The sequence below is a fragment of the Vanacampus margaritifer genome, chromosome 19 (assembly GCF_051991255.1).
Source record: "Vanacampus margaritifer isolate UIUO_Vmar chromosome 19, RoL_Vmar_1.0, whole genome shotgun sequence".
Lineage (NCBI taxonomy): Eukaryota > Metazoa > Chordata > Actinopteri > Syngnathiformes > Syngnathidae > Vanacampus > Vanacampus margaritifer.
In genome coordinates this window covers 14934915-14953978 of record NC_135450.1, presented here as the reverse complement: position 1 = coordinate 14953978, position 19064 = coordinate 14934915, and the positions used below count along the sequence as shown (strand labels likewise).

Sequence of the window (19064 nt, the reverse complement as noted above, 5' to 3'; positions counted from 1 at the left end):
GTAAATTCACGAGCCTCACACCATCTCGTTCACGTGCTGGGTGGGGGAGAGAGAGAGAGGGAGGGGAGTGGGGGGTGTTGCTTGCTGCACAGATCCAAAAGAGAATTCGCATCCAGGCGCGCATGTGCGCGCGTCCACTTTTCCTCGAGGCAATCCATACGCTGCCTGTCAATCAAGCCGGGACCGTGAAGTGGATCCAGTAACTGGATTCTCTGGATGCAGATGATGAGGTGGATATAGCGCATGAGGACTCGAGCCCCCCACCCCACCCCCCTAAAAAAAAAAAGTGACGACTTTGGATTTTCACTCTGGGATGGACGCGTGTGGACGGATGCGGGAGGAGGCGGTGACGGAGCCGGCGGCGTGGACGCGCGTGCACTCTTGTTTTGTTGTCTTCCACGGATGAGAAACAAGGAAAAAGTTTCGCAGCCGGATGGAGGAGCGGCGGCGCGTCGTCGTCGTGGTGGTGGTGATGGTGCGGTCGCTCCGTGGACAACCACGCTGCGCGCGTATGTGAGCGTGCGTGCGCGTGCGCGTTAATTGCGGCTTCGTTAGCCGCACGCGTGCGTGCACAGGGGCGGGGGAATGCACGCGCGGGCTGCGGGGTCGACATCAGCAGCATCCAGCCTTGCCGCGACTACAGGTGTTCCCTGGTAAACAGGTAGGCACTCAAAATGTACTCGTTGGTGACGTCAGTGCTGCTAAATATAACTTTTGCATTAGTCAGAATATTTTTGGGAGGATATGAAACTTGACACGTTGTGGTCATTTAATGAGAACAAAAAGTGTGATGAACTAGTAATCCAGACCATTCAATGCATATTTGCAGAAAAAGGAAAATAAGTATAAATTATACCTAAAGAAATATAATGCAACAATAAATACATAAAAATGGCGTTTTTGCTCACGGGACCTCAGCATCAAATACAACAAAATTTATCGGTTTGCTTGTTTCGAATATCTGTTCCTAATGTTCCTGGCACATAAAGGAACCAATCAATTTAGAACACAGCAAACAAATTCTAAATATGAAATATCTGGTATATTCGCCAATTACATTGGAAAATATTTTTTAAGCAAACTAAAAATGTGAAAATCGTATACTATTTACACTCGCACCATGAGAGATCCAATACTGAACTTCAAATTGTTTATCATTGTGCTTGTATTTCACGCAGCTGATTGTAAAATGTTATTTATAACTAATTTCCTGTTGCAATGGTGCACGGTATTAATTGTGAATTTTTCCATCATCCTTAGTGACTCCTGTCATGGTGTGGCTAGGGCGACATCCTACTGGGTCCACCTGACCTGAGCCAATCTCCCCCCTCTGCTCCCTTTCCTCATCACCCCCCAGCCCGACTCCTCTGTCCTCGTCCTCCTACTCACTCCCCATCCTCCCATCCGCCCTCCTCCTCCCAATCCCACCCTCCACCTCCTCCTCTCCCTCCCCCCCCGCAGCACACATGCAGGCCAAGAAGCGGTACCTGCTCGTGTCTGTGGGGGTCGCTCTTCTCTTCCTGGTCTACATGTGGGCTCTGCAAATCGCCGAATTTGAGCAGCAGCAGCAGCAGCGGCGGTCCCGCCGCCACCAGTTGCCCCCGTACCCCGACTACTACCAGCACCAGCCGTACAGCCAGAGCCAGGAAGCGGACCGGGCCGGGCCCAGGCCGCCACTGCCACGCAGGGTCCCACCCAAACAAGCTGGACACTGGAGCGAGTTGACCCGGGTGCTGGGGCCATACCTGGAGGGAGGAGAGCAGGAGGTACAGTAAATGGAGATGAATCCTTCAATTTATGGATCAAACACTTGTTGTGAATTTATTGAACAATTGGAAAAAGGTAACATAACAGTACTCACTGGCATATATCCTTTATCCTCTGCAAAGAACCACTGTTATGAGTGCCATACTGATGAACTGGGAGAGGAGCTGAGAAGTCTCAGTTAAGCGTTGTTAGCCCCACCGAGTAGCTAGAAAATGATTGGCAGCCGCTACCCGGGGAGATTCAAGGCAACATAACGGCAATATTTATTTATATATTATAAAATGCGTGATTGCCGATGTTTTGCTGTGTACTTTTCAGGAAGACGGTCCTCAGGTGCACCACCAGCACAGCTCTCCCCGAGAGCGACGCTCGGTCCGCGACAACCTTTACAAGAACAAACGCTGCCGAATGGAAACCTGCTTCGATTTTGCGCGCTGCCAGCCTGACTTTGGCGTCTACGTCTACCCGCCGCAGAGGGGCGACGAGATCTCCGCCACCTATCGTAAGATCCTTTCCGCCATCCAGGAGTCTCGCTTCTACACGGCGGACCCCTTGAAGGCCTGCCTGTTCATCCTGGCGGTGGACACCCTGGACAGGGACCGTCTGTCGGCCCAGTTCGTCCAGAACGCCAGGACGCGCATCCAGAGTTTGCCCACGTGGAACGACGGCAGGAATCACCTGATTTTTAACCTCTACTCCGGCACCTGGCCGGACTACACGGAGGATCTGGGCTTTGAGGTGGGCCAGGCCATGTTGGCCAAGGCCAGCGCCGACGTGGCCAACTTCCGACCCAACTTTGATATTTCCATCCCATTGTTCTCCAAAGACCACCCGCTTAAAGCAGGGGGCGTGGGTGGCACGGCGGCCCGAGACGCGCCGACTTCCTCCTCCAGGCGCTACCTGCTGGTCTTCAAAGGGAAACGCTACCTGACGGGGATCGGCTCCGAGACCAGGAACGCTTTGTATCACATCCACAACGGCAACGATATTGTCCTGCTCACCACCTGCAAGCACGGCAAGGACTGGGAGAAGCACAAGGACTCCCGCTGCGATCACGACAACCAAGAATACACAAAGTAAGAGCAACTTTTTCAGCTTCTCTCTCATATAACACTTTTACACCATCATACGTACAGTATGGTTCAAATGGCAATACACTCCAGCATTACACCACCTTGCTTTACCATATTTCTATCACATTTAAGATATATTTGCAACCAGGGCTGGACTGGCCGTCTGGCATACAGGGCAGATGCCCGGTGGGCCGGCCTCTTTTGGGGCCGATGCATGTGCTTTTTAATTAGTATTTTCCTTCATTTAACCCCAAGAGACTAGCCTACAATTTAGAGGGATATACGTAGTCTGGTAATCCAGTTGAAATATAGATCGCAAACTGAAACCTCATCAATAAACATCAGTGGCAGAACTACATGTTAGGCAGGAGTCGGGATGGGCCGGGCCAGACTGGGCCGATGGGCCTAAGTCAAAATGCCATGGCCGGTCCAGCCCTGTTTGCAACATGTGTGCATTTTGCCATATTTACATGTCATATTTACATATTTAATGCCCTACACATTTTATATACAAGTGGTATCAGTAATTGGTATCGGTTGACGACTCAAGAGTTGAGTATCGGTTGGTCTGAAAAAAGTTGTATTGAACATCCCTAATATTTACATATTTAATATCTATATTAGAGCTGTCAAAATTAATCGACACGTAACCAATTATCAAATTAATCCACAACTATTTTAATAATTGAGTAATCGCTTGGAGCCCTTTTTGTTTGCTTTTGTAATATATTTGGTTAATTGTAAAGAGACTTTATGGACACATAGCAGTATGACAAAGGTTCAAATTAAGCCCCAAAAGTCTTGATTTTTTTTCTCATATGAAGGTGAATATTTGGCAAGCTACTTTCTTTTTGGCCGCTACTGTCTGATTGCATCGGGGCCAAGTGGGGCCAGTGGAACAAGCGTCTGCATGGCAGCAACCAATGATTGTCGGACTTCACATAGTCACCACTTTTTTCGACTTAAATAGTAAATGATGCAAAAAGTTACGCAAGCAATTATGTAAGTATAAAGGACTACAAATACAACACAAAAATGCATCGGTGCATTCATGGTCTTAATGGCAGAAAAATAAATGGCTTAATTCTCCGTCGCGGTTGATAAAATCAGTTTTACAGAAAATAAAAGAGCAGCGTGAACTGTGAGAGTCTGCTAATCAATAGCAGGCGCGAATGAACACAGCACGCTTAAGAGGCTCCTTCACTAAAAGTAATTAGCACATTCTCTCTGGCGGCCTGATAGCATTTTATTATGAAAGTGGATCCCAATTTCACACTTGGTGGCTTTGAGCTTTTTTATTTTTTTATTTTTTTTTTTACTTTTGGCATTGTTGCTGTATCTATATTATTTATGTGGCGCTTTGCAATCAAAGAAACGGTCAAGTCAGCCCTTTTATGGGAATTAAGTTTGCTGTCAGTCCCTCAGTTCACAACAATGAAGTTAGATGGGAGACTGGGAGAAGACTAAGGAAACGTGATTGACATTTAGTGACTTCATTGCCTTACATCCGTGAGATGTGCACCGACACATTTTTTTAATATATATATATTGGAGCTTGAGCAAAATGCATTTCCAACAGCCTAACATCTTGATTCAATGAATCTGAAGTTCAATGGGAAATCTGAGATTTTTGGGGGGTGAAATAGGGAACTCTCAAAGCCACCTTATGGTGATATAGAATCTTTATTGAGTGACAGTTGGCACTGAAAAGCCGCCCTTTGACTGTGTCCACTCTGCCATAAAAACAACGGCAGAGTGGACACAGTCGAATAGTGTGTAAACGAGCCGCCTCCTGATCTTTAAAATCTTTAAGTGCTGACTGGCAGCCGGTTTGGTGCTGTCACGCACGTCGATGCACACAAACTGTAAGTCAGGTGGGTGGACAACGTTTGATTTTGTTCTTTTACAGAGGATGTGAAAGTCGTAGCATCCTCTTGGAAAAAGATACCGAGTCAAAACATATATGTAAGTTTAAGTACCTATCGAATTAACTTTATTTTTTAAAAATATTTTTTTAAGTTAAACAATTCCATAAAAAAGGGAAAATTTGTCAACCTCTAGCTATCGCTGGGTCTTTTCCCATGTGATGTTATAATTACAAAGAAATGTAATTTATTTTTTATTACACTACATGACTTCATTACTTTTTCTTTTTAAGTATTTATTTATTATTTTATTTATTATCATTTTTAATTTTTAAAATTTTACTAATCATTATTTGTATTGTTTTATTTTTAATTTAAAAAATTTTTATGCTATATTTTTAATTTTTTCATTTCTTCATTACTTTTTTTTTTTTTTTTTTAAACCAAGTTTTTGCAGTGTGTTGCATTATATCTATATAGCCGTTAAACTCATTAGGGGTGCGACTCCGGCTTGAAAAAGTAGCCCAAATGAGGATGAAAAGTAGCGCCATTTAAAAAAAAAAAAAAAAAAAGATTCTTATGTGAAAGAAGATGAACGCACACAGACACGAGCGCTCGCACACAGCTGCTGCCACATCTGTGTGCTTGGCAGCTGCAGCATTCAAGATGCATGATGGAGAGGGGAAAAAAAGGTAATAAAAGCAAATGTCAACGGCGGTCATGTGGTCAGCGTGTTGGCTCGCGTCCATTCCCCTCGCTCTGCGTTTTCACCTCCCTCCTCCCTCATCCTCATCCTCATCCTCCCTTCCCGTCCTCCGCTTTGTTCCCTTATCTGCCGTCATGCTCGTCCTCGCCTGCCAAGCCGAGGCAAAGCGTGGAAAAAGCTTTCGCTGCTGTCTAAGTGCATCTTTTGATGCGAGCGCCGATGAAGAGCACCACCAGGGATAATAACACAGTGCCACTTTGCCGCCGGAGAGAGAGAAGACGAGACACTTTTTAAAACAACTTTGATGCGCGTGACAATTCCGCCGGCATAATGAAACGTACAAGATGTGGGAGGGAATGGCGGGCGGGCGGGCGCTACGGGAGAAGCTGAGGGACGACGAGGGAACGTCACGACTGGATTGTGGTGTGCTCCAGGATTGTGTTTTGGGGCCCTGTTTGTTTCCGTGCACACAAGTATGCATATGTCTGAGCTTTTAGTTTGTTTGGTTTTAATTTTTAAAACGGTAAAGTGCGCTTGCTTGGCTGTTTGCTGCATAAGTAGGTATTCCGTTTTTATTAGATAGACTGATATGGTTTTATCAGGGCCGATACTGATGCCGATTATTAGTTGTCAAGGAGTCCGATATAACCAATATTCAAAGCCGATATTCCTTTTCAATTAAAAGGGGGGAGGGGGAATATTGGCGGCAACATTTTTAAAAATACAATTGCCAATCCTGACTTTCTTGTAATGTCTTAAAGCATTCATGCTTATTAAACACATTTTCAGACTTTTCAAAATGTAGAAGTAAAAAAAAATAAAAATCTTAGACAATATACTTAATTTTAAATTTCTAAAAAAAAATGTTCAGGGGGCTCCCAAGGTTGTCAGTAGTTAAATGGAAACTTAAAGAAGTAAATACCATAGCACTGTTTTTTTCCCCCAAATTAAAAAAAAACTTTCACATTTCTTTGTTTTAATGTAGAACAAAAACAAAAGGTTCACAAGGTTCCCAGGGTCAGTAGCATCTCTTAAAAACTTAACTAAAATTAAATAGTTCCCTAAAATTTAAATGTTTTTGGCTTTACCATTTATCAGCCGTCAGATTTGGAAAAAAAGGCAGATACCGATATTCATCAAAATGCCCCAATATCCGTCTATCCTTTATTAGGGGGAAAAAAAACGGCAATAGCTTTATTACGTCACAGCAAGAATAGCATACACGTCATCATTAAGTACAATCTCTTATAGAAGTCTTTTTCCAGACTGGAATTCGCCAGAAAGTCCGTTTTCTGTTGCCAAAAAGTTGCTTAACTGCAAAAAGAAAGAATCCACATCAGTGTGTCATATTGACGTCAAAGAAAATGAGCTGAACTAATTTCTGTGGGGCTCAACCGGTCGAGCGGCTAAGGAATAAATAAACACCTGATTTGGACTCGTAAGACATTCTAATCAATTTCCTTTCATTTCCTCGTTATAAGGAGATTTAAACTGCTTATGTGAGGATTTTGGCAATTTCCACCTTTAGGACATTTTAGAGCTTTCCTCCTGTCCGCCATGCAGCCGGCGGACTTCTGGAGTTGGCGGGAGAGCTCGTCAATATGCCGAAGGCTTCTGGCCAAGGCCGCCGAGTAAAAACAGCCGTATCGATCCGGCGTCACGCCGGCCAATCAGCAGATGAATGGAGGTTAATGCTCCCTTCTTGGCGCGTGAAAGCCAAACATAGATCGCTATTCATTCTCCATGAGCTTCTGTTAGTCTTCACGTGAAGTAGCGAGGCCAGGGGGGGGAAAAAAAACAAAACAAGATGGGTCATCGTGAAGACAAACCGATACATTATTTCGACAAGTTTCATTCAGAATCTCAGGGAGATGTCCGCTGACTGCAGAATTGAACGCACAGGTAAATCTTCACAATAGAGCCTTTGACACTGTTGTACCATTACTTTCGATATCAGTGGTTGTATATTATAATAATAAAATAATTTGCAACAAAATATGTCGAATCATTTAAAATCCCTAAAATAAAAGTCGTCTGAATATGAGTCAGTACAGAGAGAGAGAGTCTTGCTAGCAACCCCGCCACCGGTCATTTTGATATGAGGCTTCATAATTGGGGAAAAATCATGATGTTGTTCAAGAGACATAAAAAAAAACAACAACGGTCAACATAGATTGTCAGCGAGGAAAAAAATCACATTTGGAGGTCGACATGCTAAACCAAAGTTAGCTTACGTGAGGATAAATGACGTAGAGGAGCGGGCTTTCTCAAAATTAGCTAGCCAAGCCGCAACTCGCGCTTGGTTCGAAACAAGCTAGCTAGCATTTCCTTGGTATTTCCCGAGAAGCAGGGAGGACGACTGAAAGTTTCACATACGATGAATATGAATATATTGCTTAAAGAGGAAGTCAACCCCAATTTTTTTTGGACAATAATATGTTCTATGCAAACCCACTAGTCTAAATGGCATTCTGGTTAATATTGCGTTAGTAGAATATGAGTTAAGCAGCAAAATCCAGCCGTTTTTATCCCTCTCAGGAGGCGGCCATTTTGCCACTTGCTGTCCACTGAAGATGACATCACAGTTGCTCAGGGCTCAGGCAACGACCAATCACAGCTCACCTGTTTTCTGAAACTGATGCAATTGGTTGTGACCTGAGCCCTGAGCAACTGTGATGTCATCTTCAGCAAAATGGCCGCCGCCTGAGATGAATAAAAATGGCTGGAGTTTGCTTCATAACTCATATTCCACAAATGTAATATTAATCAGAATACCATTTAGACTAGTGAGGTCACATATTATTGTCAAGAAATGTTTAAGGTTGACAAGAACCCAGAGAGTGTAAAACAACCCAAAAGAAACCATTAATTCCATCTGGGAGAGCAACCGGCATTTTTCTCAAGTGTGACGGGGCTTTTCGCACTCAATTCTCTGCTACCCGCCGCAGCCTAAATTCCACTCAATCACAGGCTTCTTCCGTCCATCCGTCACATTGCCGCCTCTCTGCCCTCATCTCTTTTGTCATCTACCATCTACCTTTTTGCTCTCTCGCTCTTCGCGGCAGCCAGTTGAGCCGAAGTGAAGGTGGTGCGTCGCCATCCATTCTCGCCCTGGGGAGACGGAATTACAGAGGTGGGAAAGGAGAGGCAACGCGGCGAAATGAATCGCAGCAGGAGGGAGGAGGAAAGTCTTGTTTGTCCAGGAAACTTTGTAATGGACCTCTACCATGGCCAAACAGTACTACATTTGGCAAACTGTACACATTCATAATGGACGCATTTGAGTTTTGTCATTAATGTCCTCGTTTTATTGACTGAGATTTGAACTTGCCAAGACAAAAAAAAAAAAAAGCTGCTTTAAACTAAAATGGTGGACTTTTTAGGCTTGACTTTTTGAGAAAGTAAAAACCAAAAACTTTTGAAGACTTTTTTTTTTTTTTTTTTTTAAATTAGGCCACTTTTATCAAATTTAACGATATGGGCTATCACTATATTTTATTTATATTTTAAAGTAATGTGATTTTTTTTTCTCTCCTCCATTTTTGTCTATTTTTTAATTACCTCACACACCGCGCAAGTAAATGATTTTCGTTTAAGGATAATTAAGGTCTTCATAATAGAATATTAAATGCCACACGTTTTAAAGATAAGCATCTTTCTTGGTGCAGGTAAAAAAAAAAAAAAAAAAGAAATTAAATTAAAAACCACATTTCCAAGTAAAGCGTCGGACGGCGCTGGCCTTGTGTGGCTGTGTAAAAAGTGCACCAGCAGGGATTTACAGCTCATTGGCTCTCATTATGAAAATGTGATATTGCGCTGGAAAGCCTCCGGCTGTTCTGCGGTGGATTAGAGAGGTGGCGGCGCCGAGCACAGCTGGCAGACACAAGCAAGCCCGTACACCCATTTATGTTGTTTTATCTCATACAAGACAATACATATCTTCTGTCCGAATGTCTCTTTATGAGCTATATTGTATGTCTATAAAGGGACACAGCTTATAAAAATTCAGAAGATGTTGGTTAGCAGCAGGTTAGCAACTGAGCCCTTTCAGTCCGTTCACCTTAAGTATGTCTTGAAAAAAAAAAAAACTCTTTATGTTCGTGGTTACCAACCACTGGTCCATGTATAATTTTTTTTTTTTTTTTGCGAAATATGGGAATATATTTTTATGTAATCTCCGTGATGTGCCCCCGTGGCAATGGCTGTGTGGACACACAAACACAACAGCCCGAGGGTTTGTAAGAGAGTTGAAAACGGTGCCAAGAACTTTCAACTATTTCTCAGTGTCTGAGTTCTCTGTCTGGTCTTATTGTAAACACGCCGTAATCTTATGTTTATGTTGATGTACATTTTTATTACAGATCACGTTTGTTTGCGCTCTAAATAATTCATTGTTCTTTGAACGTGGCTTCTCCAAAGGTGGCTTTATATTGTTTTTTAATCAACTTCAAGGAGCCCAAAGCAGCAGCAGTGGAAATGGTTCCACAAACGGCGCCAAACTAATCACAATTTGTTTTGCTTAATTCACTTTTTAAGTCGGGCGATTGCTCCCCAGGTTGCCTTCCAATGTCTGATTTGGGTTCTGGACGCTTTGCTTTATGTCTCGGAACACAGATGGTGCACTTTTGAGTTTGTGGTGAAGTTTAACCCCAAATTCTCTTGTCAGCATATCGAGAGAGATGGACACACATTGTGCTCGGGCAATATTTATTTTACCCACGGTACTGTAAATATGAGCTATAACGTCCTATTATGGGGCCAAATATACAATCCCATCACATTGTCAGAATATACATCGCAATCTAAGGCGGTGTAATTTAAGTCGAGAAAATACACACGATACAACATGGCATCCCATAAGAGATATTGAAATTAGGGGTGGGAATTAGGCCTTTGACCTTTGACTGGCTTCTGGTGAGGCTGCTTGAAGCGTATTGTTCTTGTAAATTATCTACTACTGTCATCCCCCCATTTTTAATATTATAATATTTCATTTCCTTATCCAATGACAATCGATTAGAGAATCGATGAGGAAGCAGTAACGATATTGGAATCGGAATCTCTAAATTCATATAAATTCCCGTAGATATAATATACATAATGTACATTTGTGGAATATACATTACATTTATTTATATATATATATATATATATATATATATATATATATATATATATATATATATAATTTTATCATATTGGATCTGGACCAATTGTACATGTGAATTGGCACCGTGTCTGCTTGCAGTGTTAGCACATCTAATATGTGTCAGCAGTGTGCTCATATTAATGCCGCCATATGTGCTTTCTGCTGACTGAGGCTGACACACACACACACACACACACACACACACACACACACACACACACGTACAAACCTATCAAGACTAAACATAAACAACATAAAGCTGACCGTAAAGTCAAACGACAGACGCGGATCACGTGGCGTTACCGCGCGATCCGTTCAGCCAGATGGTGCCGACGACCCGAACAGTAAGCTGCAGAGCTGCGGCCATCCGGGGAAAAGAGAGGAAAAAAAAAAAAAAAGATCATCTGTGTGCTTGTTTTGTCCTCTTCAAATCCAACTACAAAGCACAGCTAACAATCCCATTCAAATGTGTGCCATGAATAATTCACACTAATGAATAGAGCCAACAATGACTTTGGAAAGATTGTGTCACTTGTCTCATCTTCCGCTCGGTAGCTTTTGTGGACCTCTGGTTCATGTTAGCGTTAGCGTTAGCATTAGACTTCCTAACAATGTGACACATTTGATAGATTTGAGTGAGTTCATTTCATACAAATGAATACTCCTGCCATAGATTGTGCTGCACCTTACAAACTAACATACCCAAAAATATGTTGCTGGATATAATACACCAACACGCATTCATACACACGCAGTGGAGGTGTCGAAGCAGGAAAACAGGTAAATAAATCAGAGCAAGGTTGTGGCCAACTTGTGTTAAAGCGCTTCTTGTCAACGGTGTGGAGAGCGGAGGCGGAAACTTTTAATGTCTTTTGTTCTCTCCCAGTCGATGCCCGTCTGCGTGTGTGTTGCATTAAAAGGACCCTCCGGCCGTGCTTTTGGACTAGAAAATGGTCGTCATTTACATCCGCCACTCAAGGACGGGCGACACATTAGTGCCACGAGGTATCGCTCTTAATGGAGAAGCGCAGCTCCGTCAACGTATCGGGGAACTGACGACCTTCCAGCGGAAGCAAAAACTTTTTATTGCATATGAAAAGACGGAGCTGGCACAAGATGACAGTTAATCCGGACGGAGTCGTCATTGACTTGTATATCCGACATTTAACGTCAAAGTCCACTTTTTTGTGCACTGAAGACGACACACAGACTATTTGCCAGCTAACATAAAATTGTCTTACCACTTTAGCCACAGTAAACAACCGCATGCCAAACACCATCGTTCTTAACAAGACTCCCCCGACGATCGTTACTTGAGAGAGCCTTTTAAAGGGGACATATTACGGAAGATTGGCTTTTTAATTGCTTGTATACAAATAGTTGCGGCTCTGTAGTGCCTGCCCACCCATCAAGTGTGAAATTAAACAACTAAGTAAATCTGTTGCTCGGCCATTTCTTGAGGGTGATGCGCCACATCCTTTATTGGACCAAGGAACACATTTTACATTAGAAAGATCTCCCTGCATACCAGCAAACAAAATGATGCAAAAGTAGGGAGTTTACAGTGTTGGCAAGATTTGAATATAGCCTCACTTGAGTTGAACAATGAGGCGTTCTTCCTGAGAAACGTTAGCCGAATTTTAAATAGTTTAGACTTTTGGGACGTTTTCCGCGGCAATTCCCATCAATCCGTCCTTGGATTTTGCTCCAGTTCACTTAGCGTCTCTGTTTACCTGTTGATATCACATCCTGCCTTGCTTTCCTGACTGTATCTCCTTTCTTAAGTCCACGCTCTTACGGGATTGACATTTTAAAAGCAACTTCAGGCTGTTTTGCATATATTCATTTTCACCGCTGGGCTTCTATTTCCTGCTTGATTTGTGCGCAGCGCCCTAATGGACTTGGCTGCCGTGCGTGCGTGTGTGTGTGTTGGTAAGTCTATATGTTGCTGATTTAGACGCGCCTCCGGTAGCTAATACGCCGGCTAATGGCCGAGATAATGATTGGTGTAAATGGGGCTGCCAAAACGGTGGCTGTTGGCGACTCAAACTACGCCACATTGATCATTCAACATGATCGGGATGGACGGCTCTTGTAAGAACAAACCTGTTTATCATGTGTCCATTTACGGACAAAGAACAACGATGGTGGAACGGGAAAGGGAGGGACTTGAGCCTTATTTCTGATCCTTCTGTCGTATGTCAGATTTTTCATGTTATTTCTACTCGTTTTTTTTTGAAATTTTTCAACATATGAAGCGAAGAAAAACCCCCAACTAATATTACAGCAGTTTACTGAGTGAGTTTACTTACAGTAGTTGTGGAAGTTTTATTTTTTTTGTGTGGTCATGATTGTATTATACTGCCCCCTAGTGGCCAGGTAGTGCAGACCTGAGTCGCAATGAAGCACAGACTGTATAATTCCTCACATTCTATTTAATTATCACTATGTTTTATAATGTACAATATATAGAGTGCCATTTATCTTTTTTTTTTTTTTAAACAAATCACACTGTATAACTGCACGCCACTGGAACAGTTCACAAACAATACTATTTATCTTATTATGTAGTCCCTCTTTGGCCGTTTGCTTCGGTGGGATGAACAGAAGGAGGGAGAGGATAGATTCAGCCAGATCGACAAGCGTCCGATCCCGGCTGATAAACTGTCCAGTTTAGGAAGGCTAATGGCCCTCAAATGACCGCACCGATGCTCCAGCCGGGACTCTGTTGCCCTGATCGTTATCGTCCTTAACCGCCCATTTTCCGCCTGGAAAGTGTTTTATTCGCAGAGAAGTTGGGATAAATGGATGATTAGTCTCTGTAAAAATAAGGCGGAAACTGGATTAGCTTCTTAATAACTTCATTCATATTCATTTAGAATACCCTATATAAAAAAATGATTAACTTAAACCTGGAACCAAAAGGAAATGTTTTTAAAGTCCAATTTTTAATGGACTGAACTCATTCACTCCCAGCCACTTTCACTGAAGCAACCCCCTTTGCTCCCGGCGGTTGTACTGGATTTTGACAGATTTTGCAAGACCCACAGAATATTGCGTTCTGTCGCTAAAAAAACATGGAACCTACCAAAACAACACTTCTTTCATCAGGAAGAAAAAGGATATTTGTTTCCGTTTCCGTTTTGCAGCAATTGGCATTAGAATATAGCTAAGTTTCATCATTATTCACAAATCTGTTGAAAATACTGGAGAAAAGAGCTTGTTGCAACAAAGCCCTGGTTGATCTCTTATACTCTGCTGCCACCTGCTGGCCGTTTTTTTTTGTAATAACTACCATTGAAGCCTTCTGTACGCTTTAACATAAAAAAAACGTATAATACGTTTTTGGGACCATGGCAATATTTAGAATAGAACGTTTTTATACATGTTTGGGAGCAAACGAGCAAATCGGAGCCAAATAAAAAGCACACTAGTGGAGTTAATCCTTGTCATTTAACCACACATAAGCCAAATAAAAAAGCAAACACATTTGAGGCCTCCCCCCCCACCCCCACCCCCACAGAAAAGTCAGTTGAATGCTTCATGTCTGTAAAATCATAACAAAAAGTGAAGGCGGGAAGGCTGACAAAACCTCCATTACCGATAATATCTCTTCATCGGGCTTTTTATCCTCTTCTGCTACTTCACAGGAAATGCATGCGAGATAAAAAAAAAAAAAAGAAAGGCTCTTGTACCTTGTCATTTTCAGGACAGCGGCGTAATGAGAGGGAACAAAGGAACATGACATCGGGCGAGAGCGAGACAGGCACGTTATGAATATTACACTGATAGCGCTGGGGGCGACACAGCTGGGATCAACAAACTGATCAGCACTGCTCGCCGTCACGCTCTGCCGGTGGAAAATGTCCCGATAAATCGTAACGCTGGCGCTACGACTACATCGCGTATCGATTCGGTGGTCAAAAATATTTTATGATGTCGTGTTATGGAGTCACAACCGCGTCAAGAATAACGCTGGCTTTTGTTACTAAATCAAGTGTGGACGACCTTAAAAATTTAAGTCTGCACGGTAGTGACCGATTGAGGCACCAATTTTGACCATTTTGCGTTTCTTCCTCCAATAAATACTTTAACACATGTTTTTTTTAACTCTTTGACTGCCAAAAACGTTAAATAACGTTTATTAAAATCCTATGGAGGAGTGCCAAAGACGTTAAAAGACGTTTTTTTCAAAACAGAGGTGAAACTAACCATTTTCTATTGTTGATTACTGAAAAATGGAATAAGGTAGAAACAAACTTTTTGTTCTGATGAAAGATGAGAGTCCAATCTTTCATTTGGTAGTATGTGCGTTTCCATAGTCCAAACACATAATTTTCTGTGGACCTTGAAAGATCAGTCAAAAATGCTTAAATCGGCTGGCACCCACGGCATCCCTTTTCTGAAAACGTCTGGCAGTCAAAGAGTAAAGTGCTCCTTTGTAATAAATATGTTACAAATTTGCCCTTCTTAACTAACATCAATATTCCGGCCATATCCAATCGGGAGCATCGCGTCGGGCCTCGTTATAGCTTAATGAAAACCTCCCCAAGGGACTGGAACTTAATTGGCCGGTGTTGATTTTGTTGTTGTCTGGAGTGTTTTAACTGCAAATCGAAGCTATCGATAGGAATCTGCTTTGCTATGCTAACTAACGACCGAGCGTGAAGTAACATAACTGGAAAGGGAAAAAACTTTTTTTTTTTGGGGGGGGGGGGGTTGCTCTTGAGGACAGGAACAAAACATTTGTCAAGAGTCCTCTTCAGACCAAACACTCTTGATCTCAAGATCCACCAGCGACACGCTCACTCCTCTATAGCCAGGATTAGAGGACAGCAAAGTTATACTGGAGGTCGAATCCCAAAGAATCAAAAAAGTATTGCGTAATATCACATCATTTGATAATGTCTGATTATATCTGCATTTCCTTCTTCCAACACACCAGATTCAATGATTATGATCATTCACAGCAAAAACTGTTAACATTTCAACCCCCAAAGTGTATTTTTAACACTGTCTGATTCAAATGGAGATCAATGTTGGTGTTATATAGACGGAGTTGATCAAAGTAAGCTCCGCCCACTTGATTAAAACTGCTCTGCAAAAAAAAAAAAAAAAAAAAAGGACCAGAGTTCCCTCCTCCTGACTAAAATTGTCATAACCTCCGCATTCACACCTGACACAATATAACACTGACGAGGGGGGGGATGATTAATTGAGTCTAATTGTGACATTTTCCCTTGTGGGTATACTCACTTTTGTTGCCAGTGGTTCATATATTAGCATATCATTATTATTTGTAGCACTCGGTCACAAGGATTTGAAAAAAAAAAAAAAAAAACATTGCGTGCCATCCCTCCATTAAAAGTCCAACGTCATGGGCTTTGACGGTCCCGCTGTCCCGGCGCATTGCAGCCGGCGCGGGGCGGACAGGCCCTCGCTCGCTTGGTGAGCAACCGCAACTGACAGCGGAACGAGCGAGTCCCGGGACACCCTGCAAAAAGCACTGGCACGCTCTCTTTTATTTACACCGGCCGTATTATTAAGCAGCCTTCATGTTGAGTTACCGCAAGGCTCCGTCTTGCTGCTCTGCCATATTCCGCCTTGCAAGTAGATGGAGATGGAGATCACCCCCCCCCCCCTTGTCCTGATTTATATGGCACAAGCCCTTATTTGAAACACCGAAAACAAATTCAAATCCTTAACCCCAACTCAAAACCTGAACCTTGTCTTGCAACCGACAGCGGCGACACCTTTGACATCTTTTCCATCTTTTTCTGAACGTTGCCTGCCGCCTTCGTTCATCCCGACAGATTGGGCAGTAAACCTCCAACCCCGATAAAACCACTTCGGGGCTAGCAAGTTTATCTGGATGTTTTGGATGTTTTGTCCTTCGGATGCGCTGGCCGTCAAAAATGTCTCGGTTTTTGTCAGCTGTGCGCAGATTAGGATGACAGACGTGATCTAAATCCTCCGGTCAGGATGTCACACTTTCAACAGGAAAGCTCCACGTTGACTTTTTTTTACTCTCCTTAAATATGAACTAAATATAAACTAAAATATGAAACCCTAACCTCCAGGTTAACCCTAACTTAAAACTCAAATCTATGCTTAAAAACCCAAACGTGAAACCCTAACCTTGTCTTAAAAGCCTAACCCTGGTTCGAAGCCCAACATTTGTTAAATGCACTAGTCCTGTTTCTAAACCCAAATGAATATGAGAGCTGAATCCTTATTTGAAACCCATACTTTGACTAGTGTCTTGTCTAGTTAAAACCCTACTAAACCCCAACTCTTGTCCGTAATCTTAACCCAGGCGAGAAACCCTCATTTGAAACCCTAGCTCTAACTTGCCTTTGAACCCTAACTCTATCTTGAAACCCTTGTTTGAAACCCACACTTAAAACCCTAACCTTTTTCTGAAAATCTGTTTAGAAACCCTAACCTCGTCTTAAAACCCTTCTTTTAAGCCCAAACCTTGTCTTGAAACCCCAGCTCGTAACTCAGACATGAAACCCTGACTTGAAACCCTACTTTTAAACCCTTTGTGTATCTTGAAACCCTTGTTTGAAACCCACATTTAAAACCCCAACCTTGTTTAGAAACCCTAACCTGGTCTTGAAACCCCAACTCGTAAGTCAGACATGAAACCCTGACTTGAAAACCTACTTTGAAACCCTAACCTTGTCTTGAAACCCTACTTTTAAACCATTTGTGTATCTTGAAACCCTTGTTTGAAACCCACATTTAAAACCCTAACCTTGTTTAGAAACCCTAACCTGGTCTTGAAACCCCAACTTGTAAGTCAGACATGAAACCCTGACTTGAAAGCCTACTTTTAAACCCTTTGTGTATCTTGAAACCCCAATTCCTAACCCAGGCTTTAAACCTTAATTTCAAAATTGATCTGGGGGCATTTAAAACCCTAATCTTGTCTTGAAACCGTACTTTTAAATCTCAACTTTTGTCTGTAATGTTAACCCTATCTTGAAAACCTAATTTCAAAGTGTAACCCCTTGTTTGAAACCCTAAAATTGTCTTGAAATCAGTTTTAAACCCTAATTTGAACCTCTTCATCTCGTTTGAAACCCTAACCCAGCGTAAAAATGTGACTGACGTTCACGGAATGAGAACATAACTGCAAAAAAAAAAAAAACTAAACAAAAACGTGCCTGCCAAGCGATGCTTGTTAGGGGGCACCTGAAGACAAGACGTCGGCCCGCCCGCTCGTAATTGCGCGCCGGGTTTGGCGGCGAACTGCCCAAACTGTCAGACGGGCAACTTCTGCGCGCTTATTTCTTTATTGTTTACTTTTTCTTTCAGAAGCGTGACGGACAGACGCGTTGAACTCTTGCTGTGGAGTGGATTTCAAACAAGAGTTGGGGTTTCAAATATATTTTTTAGAAGTCCTTTTTTTGTTTGAAATGCACGGGGCCTCCTTTATAAACAACTCTCTGTCCAGATTTTTCAGAGCGTCTTTTATAACTCAAAGGATGTTTTATTTGACTTTTTGGTCCGTCCCGCCGTCTTGTCTTCCCCGCACTACTTAACCACCGGCCCCCCCCCCCCCCGAGAGGGACTTTGATCATTTTAAGAGGCGTCCAAAGCTGACAGCCTCGCCGTAGAAAACGTCCACTGCGTGACATTGAGACGACTTGACATTTGCTGGGACGACTCCCGCTATTTGTGCCAAAACGTCCTGTAACTTGTCAGCTAACTGGGGTGAGAATGGGAAAGAACGAAATATATAATTATATAGTTTAAAAGCAAAATATATTGATAATGTATTCATAGTTGTTGTTTGCCTTCATTTGGGGGCCAAATAATTTGTATACATTTGGAACTGCTTAATAAGGGTTGGGTAGACTTTTGAGAGAGCGACACTCGTTTATGCCTCATAGCTTTATTTCTTGATATAATCGATTAATAGCCCATCCTTGACTTGTGTGTGTGAGATTAAGAGAGACGGGCAGAGGGGGGGGTGGGTCCAGATGACGGGATTATTCTCACATTCTCGCATGCTGTCTAAACAATTGTTCCCCTTCTGCTCCTCGGCTAAAAATCGCACTGCTTGGCTAACTGGCAGCGAGCTGCGCACGGATCTGTGTTGTGTTGTGTGTGTGTGTGTGTGTGTGTGTGCGCGCGCGCATGGTTGTGTGTTTTCATCTGTGAATCTGCGTGTATGTTTCTCCTTTTGAGTGTTTTTATGGCTTTGTGAGTGTTTCTTAGTGTGTGTGTGTGTGCGAGCCAAGTGACTTGCAGGTGTTTCTGACAAGAATAAACATTAAAATAGCGATCATAAAAGCGTACAAAAAAATGAAAAATAATTTTACATAAAAATGTGAAATGAAGTAAAACGCGAAAGTAAATTTAAATCGATACTAAAACGAGAGGTGCAAGGATTAGTCAACTAATCGATTTTCAAATTATTCGGTTTTTGATCATCAATGAATCTTTTATATATATATATATATATATTTTTTTTTTGCCATTTAATAATTGTC

At 42.4% G+C, this 19064-nt stretch overlaps 1 protein-coding gene across 2 annotated transcripts in view; it reads left to right on the top strand.

The window, feature by feature from the left end:
• The first annotated feature begins 48 nt into the window (after positions 1–48).
• The window catches only part of LOC144039319 (exostosin-1), a 64096-nt gene continuing 45080 nt past the window's right edge, over positions 49–19064 (top strand). Inside the window, exons 1-3 of one of the 2 annotated variants that reach the window (XM_077552531.1) lie at positions 49–661; positions 1358–1766; positions 2086–2843. In XM_077552531.1, coding sequence (XP_077408657.1) covers positions 1467–1766; positions 2086–2843 — 1058 coding nt within the window. In that variant the 5' untranslated portion in view covers positions 49–661; positions 1358–1466. Of the gene's footprint in view, positions 662–1260; positions 1767–2085; positions 2844–19064 lie in introns of both variants that reach the window. The other variant, XM_077552530.1, reaches the window with a different exon arrangement.